Source organism: Quercus suber, unplaced genomic scaffold (assembly GCF_002906115.3).
Source record: "Quercus suber isolate HL8 unplaced genomic scaffold, Cork oak 2.0 scaffold_75, whole genome shotgun sequence".
Classification (NCBI taxonomy): Eukaryota; Viridiplantae; Streptophyta; class Magnoliopsida; order Fagales; family Fagaceae; genus Quercus; species Quercus suber.
The window spans coordinates 265961-284829 of record NW_027069540.1 but is presented as its reverse complement, the minus strand read 5'-3'; the positions used below and the strand labels follow the sequence as shown (position 1 = coordinate 284829).

The 18869-nt window shown below is 35.2% G+C and overlaps 1 protein-coding gene across 1 annotated transcript; it reads right to left on the bottom strand.

Annotated features, from left to right (window-relative positions):
* Positions 1-274: 274 nt before the first annotated feature.
* On the bottom strand, positions 275-1697 carry LOC111984751 (cucumber peeling cupredoxin). The gene is made up of 2 exons (XM_024016371.2): positions 1404-1697; positions 275-765 (listed from the first exon to the last, which is right to left on the bottom strand). The coding sequence occupies exons 1-2, from the start codon at positions 1591-1593 to the stop codon at positions 398-400; spliced, it is 558 nt and encodes a 185-aa protein (XP_023872139.2). The 5' UTR covers positions 1594-1697; the 3' UTR covers positions 275-397.
* Positions 1698-18869: the final 17172 nt, after the last annotated feature.

Here is an 18869-nt window from a genome sequence, read left to right as displayed (position 1 = left end):
GGAGTTTCAATCAGCGTGGTGGTAGTCTTTATCCAATCACAGAAAACGAGTTGCATGCATTTGTACTATTCCTTTCAAACTAACAGAATTGCATGAAATTTACCCCTTCTCTAAAAAAAATACGTGAAACACTTCATTAAATATTCCATCGACTTCTCATCCAAATAAACATTTCTGAATGTGCACATGCACTAGAAGCATCTTCTAGACATGCCAAGCGTGCTCCAAATAAACATTTCTTAATTATTTTACGCTGATTTTGCAAAATACGAGATGTAAAACCAATCGTTTAATTGAAAATTATTCCAGTACATTAAATATCCATACATATGATATGAGACATGATGCTCTTATTCTTAATAGTGAAACAAAGGGAGAAAAAATAACAAATCAATAATTAAGAAAATCCGCTATGATTTGGGTACATTTGGAAGAAAGTCAAGAAAGAAATGACTGTGGTCGTGAGCACTGCATATAAGGCACCAACTGTTAGAGATGAAGCGGAGTTGGACGGTGATTCAGTTGGCGATCCAGCAGGCGATTCAACAGTGAAGTTTTGTGATTCAACCGTGAAAGAAAACTTTTGGCCTTGTTCACAGTGGTTACTTACGGTGCAGATGATGTAGTAAGTACCGGTGGATTCAGGAGTGTATTGAAATGGGCAACACGGTTGGACTTGAAAAACAGATGATACATTTGTGCAGGCATTATAATCTGCCTCTGATACAATGGCCACAGTGTGTGTCCCGCTTGTCGCATTGAATACTGGTCATTGGAGGAAAAAAAATAATGTTCATCAATACGAAATCTAGAGTCCTATATCTTTAAGTCTCACTGAATATTACAAAAATTAAAAGCGAACCCATTTGATAAGTTTTAATATTTATAAGTTGAAACTTTAAACTCTGAGTTTTGTCTTAACATTTTGATTAATGTTATAATGTCAAAAAAGATAATGAAGTTAGGTTATACTTATATGTTAGAGTTGTATAATTTTGATTTATCAATTAAAATAATATAAATTTGAATTTTCTTATACATAATGCGTGATAAATTTTTCAAGAGAACCTAACCAAATTAACGAATGTAACACTGCCTAGAAAATTAAGGACGCAATAACTTCCATGTCTTAAAGATAGACTTCAAAACTGTCGAAGTTGTTTAAAAAGGAAAGTTTCATGCATGGTAGGAAAACAAAAAAACTAAAAAAAAATTACGTTGTTAGTCCGTTGAAGGAACTATTTGGTTCAGTTTATAAAATGTAATGTACATTATGTACAACTTTATCATATATTTCAAAATACACAATAAATTGAATAAAACCAAATCTATTTTTGTTATTCTTATTGTGAAAAACTGAGAAGGAAGAACCCATAAGACAAAAGGTTTTTAGGATTGCTTACTCAATGTATCGCCAAGGAAGAATGTTTTTGAGCTAGCCCAATTGGTATAATAGGAGGTATTTGGGGGAACAGTCCAGCCCAGGCTGTCTCCCACTTGATATTCACCTGCAGCCGTAACTTGAGCGGTTGCACCATTTAGCAAAGCCACCACAACAATCAAGCACCCGATCAAACCCATGCGGCTAGCCATTTTTTAGCTGTGTTCTACAGGTCGTCCCTGATATGCTACCTCTAAAAAATGTGTACTCTTTAAGTGTCTATGCGATACTACTATGAGATTAATGCTTTGGATATGGATATATGGGAGAGAGAGACACTTGAGGGATATATATAGTTGTGAAGTTACGTGTTGTTGTTAGCAAAAGAGGAAATTTCAAAGTCAAAAAACTTGATTCTGGTACTCGTGTTGGACAATTCCTTTTGCCGACTCCAGTACGTGTCGAGCTTGGACTCACACCTATTATTAAGATAGGCTGCCCTACATTTTACAACGTAGAAATAGATATAGGCGAATTGTCAAACACGCAGCCCATCAACTATTGCATTCCTTTATTCAATACAACTCGTAAGCAATGGTAATAAATAAAAAAAAAAAATACAGATTCAATAGCCCAACAATTGCGACCTTATCAACTCCTAATCTCACGTTTTTTATTTTTATTTTTATTTTTTTGTGTTTTGTTTTTTATTTTTTCAATTCTCTTTTTCTTTATTTTGAATTAAAATAAAAACACTTCTACTCTAAAATTATTACTATACCTTCTCATCCATAAATTTTGGTACTACCATATATCTTTATTTTTTATGAATTGCAATCCAGTTGTCAAAACAAAACATAAATAAATGTCTTCTCTTTCCTCCCTCAATTTCTCTTTGAGGCATAAGTAGAGATAATTTTCTTAATACTCAATCTTTTCTATGTTTTCTTCCTCACATGTTTGTCTATCTGTCTTTATTTTACACAAGTTTATAGTTCTAAAAAGATTTTCCTTGACTCTCTTTAGGTGTACAAAATTGAAACACTCTTCTACACTAGAATTGGTGTATATTTCAAATGGTCATTTTGTATATAGAAATACAAAGAAAGAAAAATTGGTGCAATATAAAAATACAAATAGTTTTTTAATTAAAAAAAGAGAGCTGTATTATATATGTTAGTGTTATGTCCCATATCTTATCGATTCAAATGGATGAAGTTTGAAGTTTAAATAACTAATCGGTTGCTGATTAGGATGTCGTTTTAGATTTTGTTCAACTTTGTTTTATTTTCAATTACATATAGAGATATATGAGTTGGGTTCATAACACAAACAATTATTTGTTTTGGTGGATGTCCGAAAGGCATTTGTTTAGGAAATATTTTTAATTTTTTTTTTACATAAAACAAAAAAAAAATCATAAATTTTGGTACTACCATATATCTTTATTTTTTATGAATTGCAATCCAGTTGTCAAAACAAAACATAAATAAATGTCTTCTCTTTCCTCCCTCAATTTCTCTTTGAGGCATAAGTAGAGATAATTTTCTTAATACTCAATCTTTTCTATGTTTTCTTCCTCACATGTTTGTCTATCTGTCTTTATTTTACACAAGTTTATAGTTCTAAAAAGATTTTCCTTGACTCTCTTTAGGTGTACAAAATTGAAACACTCTTCTACACTAGAATTGGTGTATATTTCAAATGGTCATTTTGTATATAGAAATACAAAGAAAGAAAAATTGGTGCAATATAAAAATGCAAATAGTTTTTTAATTAAAAAAAGAGAGCTGTATTATATATGTTAGTGTTATGTCCCATATCTTATCGATTCAAATGGATGAAGTTTGAAGTTTAAATAACTAATCGGTTGCTGATTAGGATGTCGTTTTAGATTTTGTTCAACTTTGTTTTATTTTCAATTACATATAGAGATATATGAGTTGGGTTCATAACACAAACAATTATTTGTTTTGGTGGATGTCCGAAAGGCATTTGTTTAGGAAATATTTTTAATTTTTTTTTTACATAAAACAAAAAAAAAACAATTAATTGTTTTGACGGTTTTTTATGTTTACCATAAAAGTAATATTAAAATTTTCTTAAAATATTTTATTAACAATTGTCTTAAAGGTTAACATGACCATATATTTAAAGTCAAAATTAGAGAAAATTTAATTAAAATTTAAAATGGATTTCAATTATTGTCTTTTTTTTTTTTTTTGAGAAAGAAACCTGAAATTCATCTTATTAAGAAAAAGGGGCTAAATCAGCCTGATAAATATCATTAAAGTGAGACAGAACAGACTCCATCCACACAAGAAAACTGGAAATATTAACTGCAAACCTAGCTAAACTATGAGCTAACTTATTACCATCCCTCTTAGTATGAGAGTAAAGTAATTTAGAAAAAGATCTAGCAAGTACTTGAACATCCTCCACCGAAAGACCTGAGGCTGAAAGATAATGATCCTCCCTTCGAAGAGCAGACATCAGAATGCTAGAGTCATCTTCCAAGACAACATTGTCAACACCTATCTCCCTTGCAAAAACAAGAGCCCTGGCAGTAGCGAGAGTCTCCACCTCCTCAGGACCATAAGCTCTAAAATTATTGTCTAATTTTGCATCATATATCCTATCTAAAATTTTTTAGTTTTTATACTTTTTTTTTTAGAAGATTTTAATTTTTATACTAAGTGAGTTAATATTGTACAAAAGATGAAAAGTCTAATCTATAATCTATAAAATAATATAAAACTATATTCTATAAACTAATTATAAAACTGAAGTGTTGTTAACTCCACAATTTTTCACTTAGGCCTTTTTCTTTTTTTAAATTTGTTATTAGTATTTTTGTCCCGACTTAATTGCAAAAGCCTTCTCTCTCTATCTCAACCTTTATTATTTCCTATAGAAAAACCTTTATTATTTTGATAAAACCCTAAACCACTAAACTTTACCTTCTCTCTTTCAAGAACTCACCAGCACCACCGACCCCGTCTCCCTTCAGACCATAAACTTCAATCAATCTGATCCTCATATCATATAGTTGACGAAGATGTTCTCTTATGTGTCATGCTCTTGGAATTAATAACTAGGCTGCCACCTGTTTACCCTTCAAGTTCAATGGATGATAGCTTAGTGGACTGGGTTTGTATACTTTTCCAATTTTGAGAAATGTTTCTGTTGAAAATGAAGATACAAGTGCAGAGTACAAAATGCAGGAGAAGACTGAAACTAAAGATGAAATGAGGTCGTTTTGTATAAATGAGGAGCCGGCGCACTTATTGACACGACATTGTTTTGCAATTTCTTTAGTAATTGCTTTAGTGAAATGCTTCCGTATCATTTAGATAGATTAGTTCTAATTTCTAACGTATCAACAATATTTTTTATGAAAATGTTGTGGACATAACATTTCTTTATGAAATAAAACTCCTTAGCTTGTAAATAAAAATTAGATTAAAACAGTTTTCCCGCTAAATCAGGGAAGTTAGCTAGTTTTGTTTCTTTCTTTTTCCAGATTTTGTATATAAAGGATAAAATATATTCTATCTATTCTCAGTTGCTTGTAATCGTTCTTACTCATCGATAAGAAAACTGAGTTCTATTTACTATTTAGAAGCTTTGAGTTTCTATATGTTCACGCAGCCCATCAAATATTGCATTCCTTTATTGAATACAACAAGTAAGCAATGGTATTAAAATTAAACGAAATAGAGATTCAATAGCCCAACAATTGCGACCTTGCTCTAAAAGGCAAATGGTATGGGTGGTAGCCTGGCAAACGTTTGAGTTTTCTGACGCAGTCCAGCCACCATAGGCCTGGCCTGATAAAGAATGGGGTCATATATCATATATGGCCCTGGGTCAAGCCCAATGGCAGACTGGAGAACTGGGTTGGATGGTAACTGTGTATTATGTTAATATTATGCCTTGTAACTTACCCATTCAAATTGATGAAGTTTAGATTCTGTTCACCTTTATTTTATTCTCAATTTGTATTTAAATTGGAGTTTGTTCCTATTTTTTAGGATTAGATCGTGGTTAACTTAGCTCATTTTTGGTTATCTATATACATTGAATGCATTAATGAGAATGAATTAAAAAATTAATAAAAAATGTCAATTTCCTCTTGGGCCTGTTTGGGAGGAGAGAATAGAATAAAATGGAAAATAATGAAAAAAAATAATTTTGAAATATTCTTTACTTTCTTTGTTTGAGAGTTTTAATGGAGGGAATTGAAAGTTCATTCCATTGTTTAAGAGTTTAAGTGAGAGGGAACGGAATGGGTAGGAGAGAACACTCATTCCTCTCTATTCCCTTAAAGCCTCAAATTTTCATTCCCCAAAAAATTGGGAGGAATGTGAGGGAATTGAATTAGATTTAAAGAATTTTTTACTAAAACTCCAAAAATATACCTATATATTCAATCATTTATTTTAAAATAGGGGTTTAATAATAATATCATCATAAAATGATTCCATTCTATTCCTTCAATTCCCTTCCATTCCATTCATTTTTATTCCTTTCCATTCATTTATTTTAAAACATCTAATTAATGTTATTTAATTCCATTTCATTTCATTCTTTTCCATTCCTTTCCCTTACTTAAATACATTCCATTCCTTTCTATTCCCTTATGATCATTCCAATACATTGAATCCATTTCATAAGAGAAGAAAATGAAATGGAATGGAATGATCATAAGGGAATAGAAAAGAATGGAATGAAATGAAATATATTTATGTAAGGGAAAAGAATGGAATTGAATGGAATTAAGTAACCTTGATTGGCTGTTTTAAAATAAAGGAATGGAAAGGAATGAAAATGAATTGATCTTGTTTGAGAGCAGCATGGAGGAAATGAAATGGAATCATTTTATGACAATATTACTATTAGACTCCTATTTTAAAATAAAGAGTTGAATATATAGGAGTATTTTGGGAGTTTTAGTAAAAAAATTATTAAATCTAATTTCATTCCCTTCTACTCCTCTCAATTTCGGGAGGAATGAAAATTTGAGATTTTAAGGGAATAGAGAGAAATGAGTGTTTCCTCTTACTCATTCCATTCCCTCTCACTTAAACTCCCAAACAAGGGAATTGAAAAATATTCTAAAATGATTCTTTTCATTCCATTCCATTTCAGTCTATTCCCTTATCCCAAGCGAGGAAGTCTCAAGTTTAGGAAATTGATTATTTCGAACTGACTAATTATTTACATAATTTAAATTGAGATATTTATATGTATGAGTGATGTTAAGGATATTACAAATTTTACTATATAGAATTCAAAAATTGATGTGTCACGAATTATCAAAAAGAAAATATGAGATGCAATATCAAAAACTCAAATTATGACACCCTTTTAATTTTTGTGGCAAGTGAATTATTGGGTAAAAAATTGAAGAGTCTAAATTCAATTAAATTCTAAATTACACACACGACTCATCACACGTGCTTTGCGCATTTTTTTTTTTTTTTTTTTTGAGAAAGAAACCTGAAATTCATCTTATTAAGAAAAAGGGGCTAAATCAGCCTGATAAATATCATTAAAGTGAGACAGAACAGACTCCATCCACACAAGAAAACTGGAAATATTAACTGCAAACCTAGCTAAACTATGAGCTAACTTATTACCATCCCTCTTAGTATGAGAGTAAAGTAATTTAGAAAAAGATCTAGCAAGTACTTGAACATCCTCCACCAAAAGACCTGAGGCTGAAAGATAATGATCCTCCCTTCGAAGAGCAGACATCAGAATGCTAGAGTCATCTTCCAAGACAACATTGTCAACACCTATCTCCCTTGCAAAAACAAGAGCCCTGGCAGTAGCGAGAGTCTCCACCTCCTCAGGACCATAAGCTCTAAAATTATTGTCTAATTTTGCATCATATATCCTATCTAAAATTTTTTAGTTTTTATACTTTTTTTTTTAGAAGATTTTAATTTTTATACTAAGTGAGTTAATATTGTACAAAAGATGAAAAGTCTAATCTATAATCTATAAAATAATATAAAACTATATTCTATAAACTAATTATAAAACTGAAGTGTTGTTAACTCCACAATTTTTCACTTAGGCCTTTTTCTTTTTTTAAATTTGTTATTAGTATTTTTGTCCCGACTTAATTGCAAAAGCCTTCTCTCTCTATCTCAACCTTTATTATTTCCTATAGAAAAACCTTTATTATTTTGATAAAACCCTAAACCACTAAACTTTACCTTCTCTCTTTCAAGAACTCACCAGCACCACCGACCCCGTCTCCCTTCAGACCATAAACTTCAATCAATCTGATCCTCATATCATATAGTTGACGAAGATGTTCTCTTATGTGTCATGCTCTTGGAATTAATAACTAGGCTGCCACCTGTTTACCCTTCAAGTTCAATGGATGATAGCTTAGTGGACTGGGTTTGTATACTTTTCCAATTTTGAGAAATGTTTCTGTTGAAAATGAAGATACAAGTGCAGAGTACAAAATGCAGGAGAAGACTGAAACTAAAGATGAAATGAGGTCGTTTTGTATAAATGAGGAGCCGGCGCACTTATTGACACGACATTGTTTTGCAATTTCTTTAGTAATTGCTTTAGTGAAATGCTTCCGTATCATTTAGATAGATTAGTTCTAATTTCTAACGTATCAACAATATTTTTTATGAAAATGTTGTGGACATAACATTTCTTTATGAAATAAAACTCCTTAGCTTGTAAATAAAAATTAGATTAAAACAGTTTTCCCGCTAAATCAGGGAAGTTAGCTAGTTTTGTTTCTTTCTTTTTCCAGATTTTGTATATAAAGGATAAAATATATTCTATCTATTCTCAGTTGCTTGTAATCGTTCTTACTCATCGATAAGAAAACTGAGTTCTATTTACTATTTAGAAGCTTTGAGTTTCTATATGTTCACGCAGCCCATCAAATATTGCATTCCTTTATTGAATACAACAAGTAAGCAATGGTATTAAAATTAAACGAAATAGAGATTCAATAGCCCAACAATTGCGACCTTGCTCTAAAAGGCAAATGGTATGGGTGGTAGCCTGGCAAACGTTTGAGTTTTCTGACGCAGTCCAGCCACCATAGGCCTGGCCTGATAAAGAATGGGGTCATATATCATATATGGCCCTGGGTCAAGCCCAATGGCAGACTGGAGAACTGGGTTGGATGGTAACTGTGTATTATGTTAATATTATGCCTTGTAACTTACCCATTCAAATTGATGAAGTTTAGATTCTGTTCACCTTTATTTTATTCTCAATTTGTATTTAAATTGGAGTTTGTTCCTATTTTTTAGGATTAGATCGTGGTTAACTTAGCTCATTTTTGGTTATCTATATACATTGAATGCATTAATGAGAATGAATTAAAAAATTAATAAAAAATGTCAATTTCCTCTTGGGCCTGTTTGGGAGGAGAGAATAGAATAAAATGGAAAATAATGAAAAAAAATAATTTTGAAATATTCTTTACTTTCTTTGTTTGAGAGTTTTAATGGAGGGAATTGAAAGTTCATTCCATTGTTTAAGAGTTTAAGTGAGAGGGAACGGAATGGGTAGGAGAGAACACTCATTCCTCTCTATTCCCTTAAAGCCTCAAATTTTCATTCCCCAAAAAATTGGGAGGAATGTGAGGGAATTGAATTAGATTTAAAGAATTTTTTACTAAAACTCCAAAAATATACCTATATATTCAATCATTTATTTTAAAATAGGGGTTTAATAATAATATCATCATAAAATGATTCCATTCTATTCCTTCAATTCCCTTCCATTCCATTCATTTTTATTCCTTTCCATTCATTTATTTTAAAACATCTAATTAATGTTATTTAATTCCATTTCATTTCATTCTTTTCCATTCATTTCCCTTACTTAAATACATTCCATTCCTTTCTATTCCCTTATGATCATTCCAATACATTGAATCCATTTCATAAGAGAAGAAAATGAAATGGAATGGAATGATCATAAGGGAATAGAAAAGAATGGAATGAAATGAAATATATTTATGTAAGGGAAAAGAATGGAATTGAATGGAATTAAGTAACCTTGATTGGCTGTTTTAAAATAAAGGAATGGAAAGGAATGAAAATGAATTAATCTTGTTTGAGAGCAGCATGGAGGAAATGAAATGGAATCATTTTATGACAATATTACTATTAGACTCCTATTTTAAAATAAAGAGTTGAATATATAGGAGTATTTTGGGAGTTTTAGTAAAAAAATTATTAAATCTAATTTCATTCCCTTCTACTCCTCTCAATTTCGGGAGGAATGAAAATTTGAGATTTTAAGGGAATAGAGAGAAATGAGTGTTTCCTCTTACTCATTCCATTCCCTCTCACTTAAACTCCCAAACAAGGGAATTGAAAAATATTCTAAAATGATTCTTTTCATTCCATTCCATTTCAGTCTATTCCCTTATCCCAAGCGAGGAAGTCTCAAGTTTAGGAAATTGATTATTTCGAACTGACTAATTATTTACATAATTTAAATTGAGATATTTATATGTATGAGTGATGTTAAGGATATTACAAATTTTACTATATAGAATTCAAAAATTGATGTGTCACGAATTATCAAAAAGAAAATATGAGATGCAATATCAAAAACTCAAATTATGACACCCTTTTAATTTTTGTGGCAAGTGAATTATTGGGTAAAAAATTGAAGAGTCTAAATTCAATTAAATTCTAAATTACACACACGACTCATCACACGTGCTTTGCGCATGCAATAATGCTTTTTTTTTTTTTTTGGTTTAATGTTATGATGTTTAAAAGTGATATATAAATAATTGTTTGTATATTATTTTTTAAAGAAAGAGGCAAGGTAACGTGCCAGCGTGGAATATTGTTTAAAAATGAGATATAGATAATGTCCTAAAATTTAGGCTGAACGGAGAAGATAAAGGAAAAAGCCTAAAATTAGGAAATAGTAAATTATTCATTTTAACTAGTTTGTGTTTTTTAATTTAAAATTATTTAGCTAAAATATAGGGGTATTTTAGAGAGTTTAAGAATTTGTGTGAGGGCATTTTAGTATGCAAAATGTTAAAATCTAAATGAAGAATCATGTTATTAATAGTATATTGGAGGGTCACAATTTGTAGCCTAGGTTCTAAAGGTATTGGATAATGCCCAATGAGCCAAGTACAATAAATTTGTAGAGGGTGGGTGAAAGAACTGAGCCTATTGTGAATTTGACAACGGTTAATAAGAATTTAAAAGATGAATAAGTAAGATAGACACGTAAAAATTGAATCAAAAGATTGTTCGAGGAGATAGATTATGAGACCAACCAATAGAATTGAGTCCTAATCCAGTTTTTAGTACTACAAATCTTCTTTTCTGGTTTTTTCGATCCTTCTCTCATGGAAGGTCTTTTACATTATATAGTTGCTTTTAGTCCATCTTGATCATACACTTGTTAATCATTTAAGCCTTTGCTTGAGTGCATGTCCCATCAGATACCTCCTCTGGCCCCTCTATGAGTTGCAGTGACTAAGGACACACTGTTCAGGGGTCTTCTCCACATAAATATGGCTAGAAATGTAGTTGCAATGCATTTAATGCAATAGCAGCAGCTTTCCCTTAGATATTTTCGAGTCTCCTTCACTCTTGTGTGTCTCAGAGGTATATCTCCACCACTGGAGCTTCTATGGAGATCATTCTTACAGTTGGAATTCAGACTTGAGGCGTATCGACCGCCGAGGACGAGTTACTCCTCGAACCACCCTTTACTTATTTCTTACTCGTCAGACTTTAAATTAGAATTTCTCTACTCTATTTGTCTCTCCTCGGACGTAATAGTGCCTTCAGATAAGGCTCAAGGCTCAATATATGAATTTTTGGGCCCTTCTCCCTACATATATACATATATATATATATGTGTGTGTGTGTGTGTGTGTGAGAGAGAGAAACCGTTACATACTTCAGAAATATATGATTTAGAAAAGGTGTAAGTTAATATTATGTATAATTTGAATTGTGTAATTGTAATTGTTTTTAATTGTACCTATGCACATGACGAGATTACATACAAGTGTTATTAAATTGTAAGGCTTTTGGCAACAGAGCTTTCTTTACCATACAATACTTACGAAGAATTTTTGTATTTTTGAACTACTTTCTTCATCCTAAATTACTAGTCCTTTTTTTCATTTTAGAATGTCCTAAAATGAAGTATTCTTTCTAAAATTAATAAATAAAATTCTTGTCTTACCCTTTACTTTATGTAAAAAGTCAATGTCATTTTTTTTCCCTATAGTTTAAATTAATGAAGGCGCAGTTTTAGAAATTTGTACATTTTTAACTGACAAATAATGCATTAAATGATGTTCCGTTAAAAGTCAAATTTTCTAAGCAAGGCCAACATTTTGGGATTCAGAGAGTAATTTTTTATTTTTTTATTTTAAGGAAAGTATAAGTATTGTTTTGGTTAGAATTAATTTAAAAGAAAACACTTTATACTTGAAAATTATATCTAAAATATGAGTTTGTGGATCGTATAGTATTTAAACCCCAATTTAATATAAAATTTTAATCCAACAAAATTTTATGTGTTTCATTAACTAAGAGTTAGTACGTCATGTCTGTGGATCTTTATCCCGTTAGAATCATGGTTTTAAAAATTGTAACAAATAAAGAACCTAAAAGAGGGCTGATTCCTAGTTCTCAAGTCTGATCAAGGTTGAAATGATGGTTGAATTGATGATGTCATAAATAATTTAATTAATAATTATTAAATTATTAAAAAGAAAACTATATGTAAGGGTAGGTTTTGGTTCTTGAGCTCAAAAGGTAGAAAGATTCAGGACCAAAGAGCCCAACACAATGAATTTTTAGAGAGTGGGTTGAAAACTAGGTTTCGGTGAGTTGAAAAATGCCAATAATGAATTTAAGATTGAAATAAAACAAAGTAAAACAGGGTTTATGCGAAGAAATCCTTCCTTAGCAAAGTCTGAGGACAGTGGTTCTTGAGTATATTCCACTTAAACTTGATTACAATTTCAGTTCTTGGTATTACAGTATTTTTTAGATTATGCAGCCACTACTTGAATGCTTGTCTCATCAGACGCCCTCCCCAATCTTTTATAAGTTGCGGCAACCAAAACAGCACTGCTCAAGGGTCTTCTTCATATAAATGCGGCAAGAGGGTTTGGTGAGGTGCAATAAATGTGGTGGCAGCTATCGTCCCTCCATTCACGACAGGGCTAACCCCCTTTTTGAAGCTCTTCCTCTATAGTTTGGCCCCCCTCTGGTAATGTGCCCTTGATATGGCTATGGCTCGCCTTTCCAGCTTTATCGTCCGAGTGTATGGGCTCCTCGGAATTGTATTGGCCTCCTCAGCCTTGGGTATGACACGTAGTATTATTACCTTATTAAATTTCTGTACCCCACAATAGTCAATCAAAACTTCGGTTTTTCCCTTTTATCTGAGGAGAAAAGTGGGGTTTTAAAATTAGATAATTAATTCCACACACTTCTTTGAATTTCACAAGTGAGAACGTCACTTTGCATGCCCTGTAACTGTTCCTAGCACTTCGGAGTCTGTAACATCTCATTAAATGCTCCATCGCCTTGTTCCCCACATTCTACGGTGAGATGGAGATCCTACGGCTGATATAATTTCTTAACATTTGGGTGGGATAACTCCCACCCAACTTTGTCTCCTATATAAGGCGGCTGGGGGATTCATTTCTCCCACTTTTCGAACCTTCAAACGTTCAAGACTTTCCAAATGGGTAGGTTTGCTCACTTAGTAAATTCTCCCGCTGGTATGGAGGGGTTTAGGGCCTTGTACCATATTTCCTAGGGGGTCTCCTTGCGGCATTGCCCTCTGGGTGAATGGCATACCCTTAGAAAGGAAGGGGAGGTCGTCATTCCCATGATCGCCTTTATAGAAGGGGGAATGAAGCTTCCCATGGGTAGAATGACTAGGGACTACCTGATCGCCCATAGGATATGTCCCTACCAATGCACCCCTAACCTGTTTAGGGTCCTAGGTAGCGTAGACATTCTCAACGAGCAAATGGAGAGGCACGACATTGTTTGGATGTACGAGTGTCATCTGCTTGTAGACTTGGGCTATTATCTTAAGTTTGGGTCTCTTGTTATTAGGCTCGTCTCGTGTCTCCCCAAATCCAACAAGGGCATGAAAGATAACTTTCTAATCACCTTAGGGGAATGGCATGACGGTCTTCACTGCCCAACCAATAAGGGAGCACCAGGTGGGGTATCCTAGGTTTAGGTCTTTTAACACGAGAATTGGTCTTGTATTTTGCCTCTTTTTTCTTTCTTTTAGCACTTTACTTCCTTTTGTTCGATGACTTGTTTTTCTAACTAAGGTTTTGCTTTTTTTTTTTTTTTCCAGATAAAAGATATGTGGCTCCCAACCTTAACTTTTTCAACGTCCCCGATTTCAACAAGGTACTGAGATCCGAGGTGTTTGTGAGCGAGGACAAACATTGTGCATGTGATTCAAGTCTCAGATTTGGAAGAAGAGCTTGACAGATTTTCAGGTGTTCGAGCTTCCAAACTCGTTGTTGCACGTATAGCCAGTGATTCAGAGGAAGTAGAAGAAGAAATAATGCCGCTGGAGAGGAATAAAGGTCTCCGCAAACTCCTTACGGGCAGGGCTAAGGGGTCAGCACCAAAAGACACCTTGAGGTCTCAGCTCCCTCTGGCTCTTCCTCCTCCTTCCCCTCCTTTAATTAATCCCTTCGTAGTTGCCAATCTGAAGAAGAGAAAGAAGGACAAGGAGGTGGTTGAGGAGGGGGAGTTGGTCCCTCATAATGAGGAGGTTCGTCCCAAGCTTCCAAAGATGGCCAAGGACAAGGGGAAGGCTTCCTCGGTCGAAAGCAAGAGGGGTTGTCCCGTGGCCGAGGTTTGCCCTCAGAATCTAGCATGAAACCCTCAGCTAGAGCTGGATGGGGCAGCCATCCCATGGAACTCCACCACCAAGGAGTTCTAGAGAGGGAATGCTCACTACCTCATCGACGTTCTAGAGCAGCCCCTTCTGTTGTCAAAGCATATGTCTGCTTTGAAGAATGTGAGGCAGTAGGACCTCTTTCTGTCCTTGATTGGTAAGCTTCTCAACATGCCTTAATAGCCCTATGCTAGGTTATCTTTCCCTTATTTGATAAAGCGTTCCTCTATCATTTTTGTGCAGGCCATCCAGAAGGTCTTTATGGCTGAGGAATGGGTGAAAGACACATAAAATAAGGCTAGGCTTGCAGACAATATCCATGCTGAGACTAGCAAAGCTTTGGTTGTTGCTGAGTAGAAGAATAAGAAGCTTGGTACGAAACTGGCTACTGAGGAGAACGGGAGAAGGAGCACCGTGGTTGGCCTTAAAAATGCTTAGGATCAAGTTGAGGAGTAACATAAGAAGCTCCACTACGTTGAGATAGAGTTGGCCATGGCCAAACAGGAGGTCATGGATCTGAAGGCAGAGCTGGAGAAGGCCAAGGAGGTTGCTCGGGTGGCTAAGGTAGTTGCGGATGCTTTGGAGCAAAAGTTCTATGATCTTAAGGTGCAGAAAATCGAGGCTCGCCTGACCGAGGAGCTAGCCAAGGTCTGCAAGGAATACTACTAGGAGGTGTGGATTGAGGCACTAAACTTGGCCAAAGTCCTAGTTGCCTCAAAGTGGAGGAGAGTTGAAAACATCTACCATCCTTTAGACCTGCACGAAGCTTTAGTAGCACTTCTAGGCCTCGGAGCAGATGCTGCCCCTGCCACAACTGCACTTGAGTAGCTCTCTACTACCTAAGCCCCTCCTTCTTCTCCTGAGATCTCCAAAGGGCCTGTAAGACCTGTGACCAAGGCTAAGGGGTGGAAGTGGCCAAAGGCAAGGAGGTTGGCCAAGGTAGTGCTCGGCCAGAGGGCAATGGCAAAGGTAAGGAAGCCAAACCCCTGCCAGAGACCAAAGGCCTAGAGGCTGCTGCCAAGGCCAAGGAAGCTACTCCCAAGGCAAAAGAGGTTGATCCTAAGGCTATTGACCCTCCTGTCTCCTAGCCAAGTAGCAAAGAAGACCCTCCTCCAACCAAGGCTTAACTTAGGACCTTTCTCTCTTTTTTTTTTTTTTTTTTCCTTATGTAACTTTCTTTTGTTGTGGTAGTTTGCCATGTTTAAGATGTACCTCCCCTCTTGATCAATGAAAAGATATTGACTTTTGTTTTATGGCAAGTGAATCTTTGTTTTATGGCTGTGGTAGCTATTCTGTCTTTTGCTGAGAGGTTAGATTAATGAAGCTTATAAGGGTGAAAACCCATATCTTAACAAAAAGCTAACAGTAATGAATCGTTGTTAAATCAAGTAAATTAAGCCCATGTAGATAGTGAGAAAAATGACTAAGTGTTGGTATCAAAATCTGTATAATAAAACACTTAGTAGAGAAAGGTGTGTTTGAGATTTCTAATTTTAAGAGCACCTTATGAATGCACCTTCAGGATCCTTTAACCAAAACCCAGGGTGAGTCCTCGTGTTCTCGTGATGATGAATATGTTGAGGACCCATCCTTGGTGAAATTGCAAGGTGTTAATTTACCCAAGGCATGGGTCCGAGGGACAAGTGTGGCTGAGGTTCTGTTCAACCATTAGAGGATTTAATTGAGGTATTAATTTATCTAAGGCATGACCGAGGTTCTGTTTAACATCCACACAAGTAATCAAAAATATTAATTTACCCAAGATATGTGGTCTGAGAAACCAAGCATGACCAAAGTTCTATTTAATATTTACACAAGTAACCAGGAATATTAGTTTACCCAAGTTATGTGGTCTGAGGAGTTAGACATGATCAATGTTTTGTTTAATATTCACATAGGTAATCAGGGATATTAATTTACCCAATGTATGTTGTTTGAGGAACTAGGCATGAACAAGGTTCTGTTTAATATTAACACAAGTAACTAGGAACATTAATTTACCCAAGGTATGTGATCCGAGGAGCTAGGCACGATCAATGTTCTGTTTAATATTCACACAAGTAATCAGGAATATTAATTTATCCAAGGTATGTGGTTCGAGAAATCAGGCATTACCAAGGTTCTGTTTAATATTCACATAGGTAATCAACACAATATATAATGTCACAAATAAAAACATGGCAAAGCCGTCTTTCATTAATAATAGTACATTCATAGGTTATTTACATTCCAAGGTCGTACAACATTTTTTTCTAAATCTTTTAGGAAGTACGCACCTATACCAGCTACCGAGGTAATACAGTATGACCCTTCCTAATTGGGCCCTAACTTTCCAATGCTGGGGTTTTTGTAGTTCCCACAACCTTTCTTAATGCGAAGTCCCCGGGAGCCAATGGTCTTAACTTCATACTTGAATGATACCCCTGTTTTAGCTTCTGCTAATAGTATGCTAATTGAATCATGACATTTTCTCTCCGTTCTTCAACTAGGTCCAGGCTCTTTTCTAGTAGGTTGTAATTGCTGTCTGGAGCGAATGAGCTTGTCCTCAGTGTTGGGAATCCAGTCTTCAGAGGAATCACAGCCTTGGCCCCACAAGTCATTGAAAATGGGGTTTCCCCTGTGGACCTACGAGGGGTTCCCCGATATGTCTAAAGAACATATGGCAGCTCTTCCACCCGTTTACTCTTTGAATCGTCCAACCTCTTCTTGAGTCCATTCACTATGACTTTATTGATAGCCTCGGCCTATCCGTTCCCTTGTGGATAGGCTAGAGTCGAGTACCTATTCTTGATGCCCAGTTCACAATAGTACCTTCTGAAAACTTTGCTATCAAACTAAAGCCTATTATCCGAGACGAGGGTATGAGGGATCCCAAACCGAGTGACAATATTTTTCCATACAAATCTCTTAGCGTCGACATCTTTGATATTTGATAGGGGCTCAGCTTCAACCAACTTAGTGAAATAATTAGTGCTAACCAACAGCCACCTCCTATTTTCTGCTGCTTTAGAGAAGGGCCCCACAATGTCCAAGTCCCGCTGAGCAAAAGGCTAGGGGCTAGACAAAGAATTGAGGACACCCCCCGGTTGATGAATATTTGGGGCATATATCTGACATTGGTCACACTTTTTCACGTATTCCTGTGCTTCTTTTTGCATATTTGGCCACCAATACCCTTGGGTAAGAGCCCTGTGAGACAGTGACTTGCCCCCTGTATGATTTTCACAAATCCCTTCGTGTAGCTCTTTTAAGAATGGGTCCACTGTCTCAGGATAAATGCATAGCAAATACGCCCCAGAAAAAGAGCGCTTGTATAACTTTTGATCCTCGAACAACCAAAACCAAAGAGATTTTCTTCGCACTTTATCAGCCTCCCCCTTCTTCTTGGACAAAATGTTATCCTTAAGAAAAAACACAATAGGATCCATCCAACTAAGCCTCACCCTGATTTGGTGAATAAGGACCTTCTCCTGTCTTATCTTGGTAGGCTTGCATAGATCTTCAACTAGGATAACTCAAGGTAAACTCTACGCTGAAAAGGTTGCAAGAGTGGCAAAAGAGTTAGCATGCGTGTTTCTGCTCCTTGGGATTTATTGTAAGGAGAAAGATTCAAACCTTGATTGCAAGTGCCTAACTTGGTTCAAATAGTCCTGCATTCTCACATACCTAACTTCCAGTTCTCCCTTTGCTAGGCCAACAACCAACCTCGAATTTAAAAATATCTCCACTATTCTTCCTCCCATTTTCTGGACCATAGCCATTCCTACTAACAAAGCCTCGTACTCAGCCTCATTGTTCGTGGTCGAGAAGCCTAGCCTTAAGAATTTCTCAATGATGATCCTTTCAGGAGATACTAAACTAGCCCTACTCCTGATCCCCTTTGATTTGCTGTGCCATCAGCATACACCTTCCAGGATAGAGGTTCCTGCAAGGAGATCATCCAAATTGATTTTCTATCAATGTTTGGTCTTTTACCATTTTCTTCTAAGAAAGGCTCAGTAAACTCAGCCACTAAATCTGCAAGGACCTGGCCCTTTATAGAAGTCCAAGGTATATACTTAATATCGAAAGCTTCTAGGATCGTTCTCCATTTTGCAATCCTCCCTGTGTAATAAGCTTTCTGAAGTAGTGATCGAAGAGGGAGTTGGGTTAGAACCACAACAGTGTGAGCCTAAAAGTAATGTGGGAGCTTCCATGTAGTATGTACTACTGCCAAGATGGCATTCTCTAATGGTAAATAGCGAACCTCTGCATCATGTAGTGATTTGCTCATATAATAAATTGGTCTCTGCACCTCATCATCAAGCTGTATCAGTTCCAGACTCACTGCGTGTGAGGCCATAACAATGTAAGCAAATAGAACCTCCTCCTCGGGCTTGGACATAATAGGTGGCTGAGAAAGATATTCCTTCAATTGTTGGAAGGCCGAGGAACATTCCTTTATCCATTCAAATCCCTTCCACTTATGCAACAACTGGAAGAAGGGCCTACACCTGTCTGCTGATCGGGAAATGAATCGGTTCAAAGTGACAATCATTCTTGTCAACTTCTG